The sequence below is a fragment of the Pelodiscus sinensis genome, chromosome 2 (assembly GCF_049634645.1).
Source record: "Pelodiscus sinensis isolate JC-2024 chromosome 2, ASM4963464v1, whole genome shotgun sequence".
In the NCBI taxonomy this organism is placed as follows: Eukaryota; Metazoa; Chordata; order Testudines; family Trionychidae; genus Pelodiscus; species Pelodiscus sinensis.
In genome coordinates this window covers 110,362,817-110,377,730 of record NC_134712.1, presented here as the reverse complement: position 1 = coordinate 110,377,730, position 14,914 = coordinate 110,362,817, and the positions used below count along the sequence as shown (strand labels likewise).

The 14,914-nt window shown below is 40.7% G+C and overlaps 1 protein-coding gene across 1 annotated transcript in view; it reads right to left on the bottom strand.

Annotated features, from left to right (window-relative positions):
• Positions 1-13,753: 13,753 nt before the first annotated feature.
• ELOVL2 (ELOVL fatty acid elongase 2) overlaps positions 13,754-14,914 on the bottom strand; it is a 77,397-nt gene continuing 76,236 nt past the window's right edge. Inside the window, exon 8 of the mRNA XM_075921261.1 lies at positions 13,754-13,954. Coding sequence (XP_075777376.1) covers positions 13,826-13,954 — 129 coding nt within the window. The 3' untranslated portion in view covers positions 13,754-13,825. The remainder of the gene's footprint in view (positions 13,955-14,914) is intronic.

The following is a 14,914-nucleotide window of genomic DNA, read 5'->3' as shown; positions in this document are numbered from 1 at the left end:
TGACTTGTTTGGCCTGCTAGGAGAAGGGACAGGATTCTTACAATAGCATCCATGACTACTCCAGCCCATCTCAACTCACTTCTCTTTTCCTCAAAAGCACAGTTATTACAATCTTGAATGCCATTTAAGAGACTGTCAGGCAAGAGGTGGGAGAGAGGAAGGGTTCTTTTTACAAGACTTCTGTTGAGCAAAAGGATAAGGGAACAAGGGGAAATCAAATAAAAGCCTTATTTAATAATTTACATTACAAATGCTTTAGCTGATATTCCTCCTTGATCTTCAATACAAGATTTTAAATAGTGTAATTGCCATGGAAGTAAGCAGGCTGAGGTCTCTAAACCCTGAACCACCTTCTTTTTTTTTTTTTTTAACTGATTGATGTTGGACAGTGACAAGGTCACATGAACACCTTTTCATTCTCATTTCCTCTAAAACAATACAACATATTCCAGTAGAATATTTCTGTTCCCATTCCCCTAGAGATTTTAAGAAATTAGGGAGCAACGCTCAGTGGAATACAAAGTTACCCCTTGACTTTAGTGGCATGAAAGACCTGACAGCAGCTAGGGTGAGAGTTTCATTTGACACAAAGTGGGATGCCAATATTAAAAATGCCTCCGCTCTATCTGATCTTTTGGGCTAGACCTGAAATTCTGGTGTGTTGATATAGCTTAAGTATTTCACAGCTTCTGCCAAATGAGTCCATGTGCATTCAGTTTGGCCCATTTCATTTTCAAAATGACAACATATTTAATATCTCTCGAAGTTTGAAATAAGGTGTTTTGAATATGCACCCAATGTTGTGGAATGTGGCTTGTGTGCACCTCAACTACAAGCACCAATTTAAAATATTGCATTTTACTTACGTTTAGAAAGCTCAGTTGTGTCGATACTTTAATTTTAAATGGAGTAATGGTCTTGTGAATCACTGTGTACGTTTTTGTTTGTTCTTATCAGATCACCTTCAAGTCGTAATTTTCGTAGAAGGAAAATGAGCTTAATTTGGGGGCCTAACTCGTATTAAAACTTCTAGAATTTCATATTAATTGCATAATTCTCATGGATAGTTTTCATGTTGCATTTAATTAGTGCTGATCTCTATTGTTCTAAGAAAAGTGATTGTCAACCTTGAATCTACTGTTCACAGGAGCATAGTTACAGCAGGAGAGATCCCTAACAATCAAAGCACTTGCTTAAAGCATGTCCTGTTGGCTCAAGCTATATTAGGTACTTTTGTTCTTGCAGTGAAATGGGTTTTTTCTTAAAAGCTGTAATCATGTTTTGGCTTTTATTTCAAAGATATAGTTAAATGGTTTTAGGTTTACTTCCTTTTCTGATGTAAACTAGACCTAACTTGACTTGCTGTGGCAGAGGGATGGAATACACGCAACCTGCCTTTTTCTTACCATTGAATTCTGTGTTAATTTTTTCTGTTTGATACCAATCTTCATAAGAATAGAGCTTTCATAGACATAAATGTTTCTATGTGTTCCCCATATTTTCATGTCCTACTTGCTTGTTCTCTTCGAATACTTTAGTAAAATAATTTGTTTCTTGTAAAGAAATGAAGCCATGTGTTTCAGGTACCATGTCTTTTACTGCCAATCAATTGAAAAGTCTGACTGAAAAAGTTCCTAAAGCCAATTGTGTTTCTAAGTGTTTAGATAGAAAGGTAAGACTCAAGGTGGATTTGTCCTCTAACTATTCACTGAAAATCAGCATGCATCTCACCCCATTTCAGTGACTACTACTGAAAGCAAAGTAAATCAAATAATACATAGCTATTTCTCGTGGCTGGTAGAAGAAAGGACGTATTTTTCAGATCACCCTAGATAGCTTTTCATTTTTTTCTTTCTTCTATACCCCCTTAGATTATTTTTCTTTTAATTCAAATAAAATATTAAATATCCATTTAGTTATCTGTATGATTGTCCATAGGTTTTCTGTCCTCTTACTGAACTGAGCCAGTGTTGCCATGTACAAGGTGAAAGTTCATGAAACTTTGGGTTCTCCAAATGATTAGCTGGCAATATTGTTGTGACAAAGCACCATGATTATTTCTTTCTTGAAGCCAATTAGTTCACTTCGGCAGCTCTCCTGAACATGGTGCCTTTTACAAAGCCATAGATGGTGGCAGTAATATTTAGTTCTCTTATTTCCCTTTTCTCCTGTTAGTGGAAATAGAATTTAATTTTCTCACCCTTATTATGAACCAAGACAGACAATTCTGTTCAAGCTTCCATCTTTAAACCTTCTTTTCTACATGGCAGACATTTTGCTGGATGTTACATCCATCAGTGTTTTGTATGTGTGTATATTGGCAACAGTCTGTACCAACCAAGCAAGAGAGCTTTTCATACCCAGTGGTAGTTGTAATCAAAGACTGCATGATGCAATTTTAAAATTGTGTGATTGGTGACTGGAAATAGCAAGAGTAGCAGGCACACTTAATCCTTTCTGAGATGGTTTATTAGTGTTACCTAGTCATCCCTTCCTGCCTCTCCTTTCCACATCCTCCCAACCAACCTCTCCCCCCGGTATAATTTGCTTGCAGTGAATGCTTTTGTGCTGTTTGTGCTGTTCTGATGCAGGCTGGCTATGTGCCAGAGAAGTTTTCCACTTCTGGGAATTAAATATTTACCAACTGCTCACTACTCTATGTGTGCAAATTAGCAGTGGCAGTTGAAAGATTATGATGGGGCTGAATTTTAACACTACTTTCCAAAGAGTAGTGAACTCCATGCATAGAAAACATCCAACAATATTCTAATCATGTAACAAGCTGTCCTTCACCCTGCACCCATCCCAAAGCCACAATCATTACTATGTGACAACCACTACAGTGCTGAGAGTTCACTAGCACAGTGCATGTGCCAAAGCTGATCTTGAAGGAGGACAAATCCCTGAGCAGTCTGATTTTTGGTTTTAGTTTTTCTATAGGATCCTAATAAATGGACACCCCTCTTCTCTGTCCTTTCACCCTTAGCTTATCCTCAAAGACTGACTGGCCTTATCTTGGTATGCAGAAGGTGAATGTGGCCTTTAGGCTGTAGTTAAATGTTAAGGAGAATGAATATTTCAAATAGAGTATCTTCTGGAATGAACATATAATTTCCCTCAAGACTGGTAACATGTTAAAGTGATGTTATGTGAAGTTTGTCTGTTCATATTTTCTCTGGGCCCTGTCCTTTCCTTCTCTTGCTTCACTGTTCTTCCTTCTCCTCCCTCTCTCACCCCCACACCACAGAGAGAGGTTTAGGCACACCAATGAAAAATAGGAGAAACACTTGCAGGCCCATATCTTTTCAAATTTTGAACCTCATGTTGTAGATTATATTTGATGCAGATTTTTTACCAGACTCCTACTGGTGAACTTCCTGAGAGAGGAGGAAGAATGGGAAATCAAAGCAGAAATGAAAGGATCAGCCAACAGGCAAGGACTATTTTTAAAAAAAATCTCTCTAAACATTTGTTAAAGCCTCTAAACAAGGCCTATAATAAGGGAGCGCTTGGGGAATTCAAAGTTCCTGTGAGACTGAAAGTGCCTGCAGAACTACAGTACAATACAATATAAACTTAGATATTAATGAACCACATAGGCAAGAGACTATCTTATAAATATTATAAATAACACTGCACCCTTTTTAGTCAATGACTACTTTTTAAAATTGGGACAGTATCTGAAGCTAGAAAATGCAAACTGACCCATTCACCGACCCATTCCCCAGCATAATAAAATCTTTTTGGAAACTCGCTCTCTCAATGGAGGATTTAAGTGTTTTCAAGGAAACCCATAACAACGCTTAAAATACCAGAAGTTAGTTATAAAGTTAAACCTGTAGTTCCATCATCTTAGTGTCTCTTCCTGGTATTAGAGGATTCCCCTTCAAACTGTAGCTATCAAACTGCTAGAATTCAAGTGAGTAACACTGCCAGTCAAGAGGCAGTGAGAGAAACAAATGATATACTGTAGCAGGTAAATTATTTCACAGTACATATAATATGAGTATTTTAAAACCTCCTCACCTCTGGTAATTAGCCAAATTTCTATATTCAGAGAATAGTGTGTGTTTAAAGGAGCTTCAGCAGAATTTATAGAAAGCATTGTTTGTGTTCAGTTTAGTCATGTCTTGTATTGGTGGATGAAGGGGACTTTTAAAAATAAAATTCAAATTACCTCACAAGTGGCTACATTTGTCCATTTTTTGACCATTTGGTGTTTCTTCAAGGAACTTGGAAGAAAGGCTGGGCCAGCCGAGCTTGAGGCTTATTTATTTTTGCCCAGCAACATCTTTACATCACCAATAACAAGTTTCCTAAGACCTTTTAAGCTTGTGAAGTCATTTAAAAATGTATGTGAATGTGCACCAGGTTTGCTTGGCTTGTTTGGTATTTGTTGGTAAGTTGGAGTAAGTTTCATTAATTTTTGACAATGTGCTTCATAGCAGGTAACAACAAATGCAGTAGGACATGATTATAATAAATGGATGTCATCGATTACAAAAGACTTATGAAATGAGTTTAAAGACTATCCCTCTGTAGTACTTATTCCTAACTGTAATGTATGACATATGCCAAGGCAGCTGTTTATTTAACCAATACATGACTACTCTGAGGCTCATTCAGACTGACAATAAAAAAGCTGTTTCTCAAACCCAAATCCGCTGTAAGTGGAAATCATCACATTTCCACTGAAGAAGTAAGGCAGGATAAGAGCTCATGCATGTGGTTGGCATCCACTGCTCCCAGTGGAAGCTGCTAGCAAAGAAGTCCACTGTTAGATCGATAGTTGTTTCTCCATGGAGTGGTAGGAGGACAAAGGCTGTGGAAGCTTTAGGCTGCATGAGTGACAAGAAACAAAACTATTGCAGCTCTGTGGTGTATGTGGCAGTGAGGTTGAGGGAGGAGATCTCCTCCCTTTGTTTCTATGGAGATGGCAAATACACTGCCAATTAAATAATTCTGGGATGTTTGTTGGACATCTCAGAGTTCCGATTCAGCTGGTCTGAGAAGAACTTTCTTAAAATTACATGTGAATTTACTGTAGTAGGAGGTGGGAGGAGGAAGGATGGTCAGAGACTGGCAAGCTTGGAGCAGACAACAGTGCTGTAGTATGTCGCCACTTTGTGTGAAAGTGGCACTGTGTCCCCCATACTGCGCTAATGGATACATGCTCCATTTTTATTGGTAAAAAACCTTTTGTCTGATTGCTGGCAGGGGCAGTCCGTCAAACTGAATCCTCTTTGTAACTAGCAATGGCTGTGCTACAGACTGCTTAGCTCTTTCCAGGAATGCTATTGAAATATTTCTTTCATGACTCTGCAGTCTGGGCTCTTTTGATTTCCCATAGTAACTAGGAGTCTTAAGACAGAATTGAGAGCTGCCGTAATTCAGCTTGAGAGCACTCTCAGATTGGGCTTGATCCTAATGGGTGTTCAGCATCTCTAACCTCCGTGGCTTTTGGGAGTTGTAGCTATTCAGCATCTCTGAGCATTGGGGCCTTTTTATCGCCCTCTTTTCAAGGGTTCTCAACTTTCCTGCCAGTTTTCCTTTGTGGCTGGAACTTGGCATGCATGACTTCATTTCCGCCTCTGAATTAGAGTAGAAGCCATCTGTTTGAAATGGATGTTCAAGCCTCTATGTACCTGTTTCCGTTCCCATTTGTCCAGGAAAAAGAGTGGCTATTGAGAGAACTGTTACTGGGTCTACAAAATCCGGTTGCTTGAGTGATGGTGGTGGTGGTGGGCTGGGGGGAGGTTTGAAGTTCCAGAAACTACTGGCCAGGTTGTGTCGGTTGTTTTGTTTTGTTTGTAAGTTGAAATTGCCTCAGTGTATCCCTAAATCAGGTAAATAAGCATTCAAATAATAGAAACTGAGGACATAACTAATTATAATTGCAGTAAAGTAGCCAGATGGAGGCCCCTCTCTGCCCAGCTCTCTCCAAATGAATGTATAAGCTAGTTAACACTCCAAATTCAGAGGGAGGATCAAATTCTGTGAATCCTATTAACTGTAATACAAGCTGTGAAGCTATATTGCCATGCTGCAAAGTTATTCCACAGCACCCTCAAATGCTAGTGCATTGCAAAATATGCGCAGACATTCAGAGTTAAATTGGACAAGCAAGATTGTAAGTTAGGATAGAACGTGATTTAGGATACATGGCCAGAAAATAAGCTGCCATCCTTCAAATTGGTGATAGAATAAGCTTGAACAACATGGATTGGATTGTGGTGGATCACTTTCTTTCTCCTGTACAATACATGAGGTAATTCTCACAGGGTACGTCTACACAGCGGGGCTATTTCAGGATACTAGAAGTATCCCAAAATAGCTACTCTGTGTCTTTTGAACGTGCTCACTATTTCGAGAGAGGTCTTGAAATGGCAGATGCGCTATTTTGGCACCCCTGTAACCCTTGTTCCGTGAGGGTTAAAGGATGTCTCAGAATAGAGCGTTATTTTGGAAATAAAATATGCAATTTGCATAGCTCAAATTGTGTGTATCATTTCGAGTTTAGGGTGTTGTGTAGACATACCCACAGTGACAGTCTGAAGGGTGTTCTTTTTGTTGCATTGTGGCATCCAGGCTAGATGGGTCCCACCATCTCCACCCTGAGAAGTTACAAGATGGGGAATCGATAAAGCAGAGACAAGGCTGGCGTGATTATTTGTGGGGCCTAGTTTGAATGGGGTGCTGCAGCCCAGGCCACTGGCAGTTGCACACCGGGTCCATAGGTTTGGCTCTGCCCATGTGGGACTCTGGCCACTGTTCCCCAGCAGTGCAGAGTTCCCGGGCCAGCAGAGTGGGGGGCTGGTCAGCCAGGGAGCCCTTGCTATTGGTAGCCGCTGCCTCTTTTTCAATGTACTGGGGGTCCATTCCAGGTGGGGGGCCACCACCACCACCATTTGCAGCCCGCAGCATCAGGATGCACCTCAGGTAGGATGCGCCGCCTCCACAGGCAGGGTCAATAACAAAGCACAGGACAGTGTATGTGGGAACTGACTGCACACGCCTCTTACCGGCCCTGAGAGATGTGGGACAGCATGGAACTGTATAGAACAAATTCTAGAAGCAGTCTGTGGATAGAATCCCTATTTTTCTGGTTTAGGAATTTAAGGAAAGAGGAAATTCCAAGATGAGAGGGCTGAGACAACTTGTATAATGGGGGTGCTGAAAGCCATTGACTCAAACTGTAAACCCTGTAAATGATGGAAACCACTTCAAGCCAGGGTGTGAGGCAGCATTCCCTAGTTTCATCACCAATGCACCCAGTAAAGGCCTAGCCCATTGTATGTAGTACTGCAATGCATTATCTTCCTTGGTTTCGATAAGCACATGCTTATTTTGAATGTGAATTCATGTATGGGGAGTAGGGTTGGGGGGACTCCATCCAGTCACAATTATAATTGTAGCTTCCCCTGAAAAACTGACACCAAGGGGAAGCATAGCAAGCAATTGTCCTAAAACGTTAGTTCCATGAAACCTGCTTAATGACAAAGGGTACATGAAGGTGTGGAGGGCCTTTCTCAGGCCATCTGCACCCAGGGGAATGTCCATCCAACAGTTCTTTCTGTCCAAGTTTCACACAAAGATTGCCTAAGATAGTCTGACCCCAAGAGGTTGCCTCAAATAACAAAGAAAATACTGATTGTAAAATTTTTGTTTATTTACAATGTTAAGTGTTACAGGAAAATCAATGTAAAAAGTCAACACTTTTGTTTTCAAAGTTTACAGCATTTTGGTGTTAAAATACATGCAAAGAACTCAGAATATACCTGATTCCAGTTTTCTGGTAGTTTGGATTGGTAAGGTGTCACTTTTATATGTTAACTTTTTTCAGCCCTTTGAACATTTCAAGTAAGGCAATGTTTATTTTCCTTTTTACAATTAGGCTTCAACAACAACAAAAAAAATCTTTCAACTTCTCTGCGTTTGGATTTCAGAGTAAACTTGAATCACTAGAATGCTGATGTTTTCCAGACCGCCAGTCAAATGAATGTTCAGGAACATATTCATGCTCTCTGCACCCAAAGGTTATGGGTTCTATTCTGACTAAACTTCCCAGTCTGGACTCTTGCTCCTGATGTGAGGCTAACATGACTTACGCTAGAGTAATGTGTCTGAGAGGCAATGACAACTCTGACCATATGGAAAATGGGATTTCCTCTCCACTCTGCTTTGGTGATAAGTAATGCCTTGGCATTGGCTCAGAAGTCTAATCACTCACCATTTCAATTTACTACTATTAATTGACCAGCTCCACCTCCACCCCCACCTAGTCAGTTGTTCTGCTTTTGTCTGTTCCTGTCACAGCTGGAAACACGTCTCATACAAAATCTACACCTGCAAGATCTTCCAAAGTTCTTCCTCATTTAAAGAGCTCACACTTCCCATCTGTTATTTGTAGTATGGTTGTTGCCAGATTGATCCCCGGGTACTGGAGAGACAAGGTGGATGAAGTACTGTATTTCAGCGACCTGTAGAAGAGCTCTTTGTAGCTTGAAAACTTGTCTCTCCTACCAACAGAAGTTGGTCCAATAGAAGATATTACCTCACCCACACTGTCTCTAACATACCATGTGAATCTGATTGACTAATTGCTCACATCTTGAGATTTTTTTAAATACTGTTTCTTGGAAAGGACTTGCAAGCAAGGCCTGTCTGAAGAACAAACTTAAGCTATTCACCAATTCAGATGAATTCTAAATTCAAGGTTTTTGACATATCGGAGATTGGCGAGATTTTCATTGTGGAGAGAATGAAGACATCAGCTCAATGTGAAGCAAGAATGTCGCTGTGTGGTGCGATGAGCAGGGGTCGGAAGATATTTCAGAGCTATTTACGTAAATATTTGACTAATGCAGCTAGTTTTGGTCATCCAATTTATTAAGACAGCTCATTTAGCAGCATTGTTACTGTGGGTGTCTGTGCTGAAGTGTGAATTTTGCTCTTCACCATCAACTTAATTGGTTGCATTCAAGCAGTCCAAGTCCTACCTAGAAGAGGGTCAAATCAGGGATCTGACTCTGTTCACACAGCATACACATTCAAACTGAACTCTGAAATGACCCGTCCAATGCCTGCAATTCTTCCCACTGATCAAAAATATCCATCTTCTCCTATGTTATACCATCACCTCAGTCTGCTCCTTTTCTTCTGGCTCCCAAAACTATAGTGTGTCTGCCCCTTCTTCCTTATGTTTTATCTTAATTATTGGTTTTAAAGGGGTTAATAAGATGGAGTTAGATAACACATTTCACATTACACCTTTAAATCCTTATCTAGACAAGGCCATGAGGCAGTTGGCTGTATCTTCATATGTGCTACTTCTGGAGTAATTGGCTCCAGCTGGAAGAATGTGTGGACTCACCAGGCAGGCTGAAGAGAATTTAAAGAGTGGGATTTGGAAGTTCTCCCATCTCTTCAACACCTCGGTTCACTCAGCTTCTCCCCTCAATAAGCCAATGAAAGATGAGAGGGAGGGGTGATTAAAGCACTCCTTCACTTCCTGAACTTGTGTAGGAGCTGCTGGATTGGGATTTATACTTATTATCCAGGAAAAGGCAGTTAAAAAATTCCTAGAGAGATTTTTTGAACTGGCAGGTTTCAATAAATAAGAGGGGTTTGAAGAAACTAGAACTATTTAGCTTGCAAAAGAGAATTAAGGGAGAGGTACGCTGCTCTGCCTCTTGATATAGGGCTTAAACAGGAAAAGGCAAAAATAAAGAAATGAAATGCATGGGAGAAAATACTTTTTAAAAGCATAGCCAGTTAACCTAAGCAACTTGCTGCTGCAGGATATTACTGAGGTGAATAGACTGGTAAGCATAAATAAAATTAATAGCATTTTTAGCATTTATTTGACTAAGGATCGCACGTATAATTGTGGTATCAAGGATAAAATTACAAGGGCCAATGATAGCCATACTTCAAGGCACAGTCTACTTAATAGTGATAGGTAGGAAATAACCTCCTCCGTTCCTCTTTATAGGACACAGTAGCCACCGTTAGTGACTGTTGGAGGCTGGACAGATGGACTACAAGATTAGCTCTGATATGGCAATTCCAATAGGATGTGTTCTGGATTCACTCTTTTTAAGGTTCACTTTCTCTTCTACTTTTTAAGGTTCACCTTCTCTCTTGAATTGGATTCACATACATGCTGCTTGTACACTGGTATTTTCCTTTGCATGCATTTGAGGCTTTTTGTGGCCTTAAGGGCTTGTCCTCACTAGGTTATTTTTTAAACTTCAGAAATTCTCCCTAGCTTGACCTTGACCAACTAGGATGCTCTAAAATACAATTGCTCTGTCTTGACTAGAGTTTTCAAAGGAGTTAAGTGGATAGAATTAGGTAACTGCATCTGAGCTTGTCTTCCCTTACCCCAAGATTGACACTTTGGAGATCAATCTCCCACGTTTGATTTTAGCGGGTCTAGTAAGGACCCACTAAATCTAACCTGATGGTGCCCCCTTGGCCCCAGCACTCCATCAGGTTGTGAGGAGTAAGGGAAGATGACAGGAGAGTTTCTTACATTGACACCCCCACCCCAACTCCCGCAGTGGGGACATGGCAGAAATTTGTCTTAAGGTATGTTGACTCCAGTCATGCTATTCTTGTAGCTGGAGTTGCATATCCTAGGTTGACTTTCTCCCTTAATGTAGACTTGGCCTGTCATTACACCTTTAAAAACTAATCTAGACAAGGCCAAAGAGACTGCATGGTCAGTCCAAAACCCACTGAAATCAACAGACTTCCATTGTTTTCAATGAGTTTTGGATTAGGCTCTATGGGCATGAAGCAAATGTGTGTGGTGTGTGTGTGTGTGTTTGTGAATGCTGAAGTTGTAAACGTAGGGCACATGAACTACGGCACAAATTATTCACCGTTAGTTCAATTATTTTCCAGAAATTGAAATAATTTGTGATTATGCAGGGCAGTTTTTATCCTGTTTGATGTCCTGAGGACTGACACATGGTGAAGTGTGTGTTAGAATTATAGAATACTAAGACTGGAAGGGACCTTGAGAGGTCATTGAGTCCAGTCCCCTGCCCTCAAGGCAGGACCAAGTACTGACTAGATCATCCCTGACAGACATTTATCTAACCTACTCTTAAATATCTCCAGAGATGGGGATTCTACAACCTCCCTGGGCAATTTATCCCAGTGTTTGACCACCCTGCCAGTTGGGAACTTTTTCCTAATGTCCAACTTACACCTCCCTTCCTGCAGTTTAAGCCCATTGCTTCTTGTTCTATCCTCAGAGGCCAAGATGAACAAGTTTTTTCCCACCTCCCTTTTAGATACCTGAAAACGGCTATCATGTCCCCCCTAAGTCTTCTCTTTTCTAAACTAAACAAACTCAATTCTTTCAGCCTTCCTTCATAGGTCATGTTCTCCAGACCTTTGATCATTCTTGATGCTCTTCTCTGGACCCTCTCCAATTTCTCCCCATCTTTCTTGAAATGCGGTGCCTGGAACTGAACACACTACTCCAACTGAGGCCTAACCAGCGCAGAGTAGAGCGGAAGAATGACTTCTTGTGTCTTGCTCACAACACACCTGTTAATGCATCCCAGAATCATGTTTGCTTTTTTTGCAATAGCATCACATTGTTGACTCATATTTAGTTTGTGGTCCACTATAACCCCTAGATCCCTTTCTGCAGTACTCCTTCCTAGACAGTCGTTTCCCATCTGTATGTGTGAAACTGATTGTTCCTTCCTAAGTGGAGCACTTTGCATTTGTCTTTCTTAAACTTCATCCTGTTTACCTCAGACCATTTCTCCAATTTGTCCAGGTCATTTTGAATTATTACTCTATCCTCCAGAGCAGTCGCAACCCCTCCCAGCTTGGTATCATCTGCAAACTTAATAAGTGTATTTTCTATGCAAATATCTAAATCGTTGTTGAAGATATTGAACAGAGCCGGTCCCAAAACAGACCTCTGCAGAACCCCATTTGTTATATCTTTCCAGCAGGATTGAGAACCATTAATAACTACTCTCTGAGAACGGTTATCCAGCCAGTTATGCACCCACCTTATAGTAGCCCTATCTAAGTTGTATTTGCCTACTTTATTGATAAGAATATCATGTGAGACTGTATCAAACGCCTTTACTAAAGTCTAGGTATACCACATCCACCGCTTTTCCCTTATCCACAAGACTCATTATCCTATCAAAGAAAGCTATAAGATTGGTTTGACATGATTTGTTCTTTACAAATCCATGCTGGCTGTTCCCTATCACTTTACTACCTTCCAAGAGTTTGCAGATGATTCCCTTTATTATTTGCTCCATTATCTTCCCTGGCACAGAAGTTAAACTAACTGATCTGTAGTTTGCTGGGTTATTCTTGTTTCCCTTTTTATAGATGGGCACCTTTTCTAGTCTTCTGGAATCTCTCCTGTCTCCCATGATTTTCCAAAGATGATAGCTAGAGGCTCAGATTCCTCCTCTATCCGCTCCTTGAGTATTCTAGGATGCATTTCATCAGGTCCTGGTGACTTGCAGGCATCTAACTTTTCGAGATGATTTTTAACTTGTTCTTTTTTTATTTTATCTTCTAAACCTACCCCCTTCCCACTAGCATTCACTATGTTAGTCATTCCTTCAGACTTCTCGGTGAAGACTGAAACAAAAGTCATTAAGCATCTCTGCCATTTCCAAGTTTCTTGTTATTGTTTCTCCCTCCTCACTGAGCAGTGGGCCTACCCTGTCCTTGGTCTTCCTCTTGCTTCTAATGTATTTATAAAAAGTCTTCTTGTTTCCCTTTATTCCTGTTGCTAGTTTAAGCTCATTTTGTGCCTTTGCCTTTCTAATCTTGCCCCAGCATTCCTGTGTTGTTTGCCTGTATTCAACCTTTGTAATTTGTCCTACTTTCCATTTTTTATATGACTCCTTTTTTATTTTTAGATCATGCAAGATCTCATGGTTAAGTCAAGGTGGTCTTTTGCTATATTTTCTATCTTTCCTACGCAGTGGAATAGCTTGCTTTTACGCCCTTAATAATGTCCCTTTTAGAAACTGCCAACTCTCCTCAGTTGTTTTTCTCCTCAGTCTTTATTCCCTGGGGACCTTACCCATCAGCTCTCTGAGCTTACCAAAATCCGCCTTCCTGAAATCTATTTTGCTGTTCTCCCTTCTGCCCTTCCTTAGAATTGTGAACTCTATGATTTCATGATCACTTTCACCCAAGCTGCCTTCCACTTTCAAATTCTAAACCAGTTCCTCCCTATTTTGAGAGAGGCTGTGAAGGTACAAAACTGGAGTGCTGATGGTGTCAGGCATTAATTTTAAATTATCTACCCTCTTTGATTTCCACGTCTAAATTAGTCAAAACCATTGATCATGTAGCTGCCTTTCAGCATAACTCAGCAGAGTATAACAAACCTGTTCTGGCGGCCTTCTGTGTGTTTAGGACATGCCAAAACTTTTTAGTCTGAGTAAAACGTGATCTGTTGATGGCTACCTTGAAAATGTGATCTCTCTTTGGGGTTTCCAGTGAAATGTTTTGTAAGGCATTTTAACAGCATTCGAGATTGTAGAATGGTTTGGTTTTTTTGTTTTGTTTTTTTGCACGTGGGAAGGATATGATGTTTCCAGTGGCCTCTCATTTTGATGGTGATCTTGGGCAAAGCACTTAAAGCTACACGTTGTTAAAATCTAAATAGCAATACGTTAATAAATGTCTGGTACAAAGATCTGATAAATGTAACCAAGCTGAGTCAGAGTCTACACTAAAACTGTCTTGTAATTCAGTCTCTCTCTTTTATTAGAAAAAATGAAAAATACTACAGTGTAGTATTGAATTACTGTACTTATTGTGCTTTCTTATTGTTCAGAACACCATTGGCTGCAGCGAAATAGTCCTTATGGAAACCATTCCTGATTTCTGTCGCAGGAGGAATCTTCTTCATATCGGTTCTTGAAGGCCTTTTCTGGTATGTCTATAAAGAACAAAAACCCAAAGTGAAGAGTTGGTTTAGTTTAGTAGAAGCATTCTCCTTCCCCACCTCCCACCACATACAATCCAACATACTTCTTACAGCTAATAATGAAAATTTGACTTGAGCTCTCATGTGTCTGCTAGAAGCGAATATATATCTGCTCATAGGCTGGTCTAGAGGAGTTGTGCTATGTACAACATAGTGTAACACCTAAAGATGGGGACTGAGACAACAGACTCTGTGCTAAACACAATGTGTAAACATACAGTAAGAAAAAGTTAATGTCCCAAAGACTTAAGTAAATAACATAGGCAAATGGGCAGATTTGGAGGGGGGAGGGTTGCTATTGACAGGTGGGCCTCACACTGGAGCAGCAAGCCAAACAAATGCCTCATTTTCTGGCAGGGGTGTGTTGGTTTGTTTTGTTTGTAAGTTTGTTTGCTCTTGTGTAAATGCCCAAAAAGCATGTAGCCAGCACAAGAAGGCAAGGGGCAAGTCAGTAGTGAAGCTGAACACTTAGCTCACTGTAGACCCTGGAAAGCATCCACCCTATCTGAAGTTGGTTTAATGGACTTTTCCTCACACAGAAAGGGAAGGGGTAGGGCAGAGATGCTTGAGGACCTCAGAAAGAAGAGCCAAACAGGAAGGGGTCTGAGGCTGTTGTGCCTAGGTGGAGAATAGCCCTTTCTGGGGCTCATCTCTGATGTCGCCAAGCTCAGATGGTGATAAAGCCCCTGTTCCTCTTGGTCAGTGAATCAGTGCCTACTCAGGAGAATCCACCTCCCCTCCTCCTTGCTTCTAGCACTTCATGGATGGAAGCAGTGGAATTGTTACTTCTGATGTACCAGGGAACACAAATGCCCAATGGCTCACCTTCAAGCTTCACTATTACACAGTCCTGGGTCAGGGTGAGATGGGCTTCCCTATGGGTCCATAGAGAGAAGAGGCAAAGAGGACTGT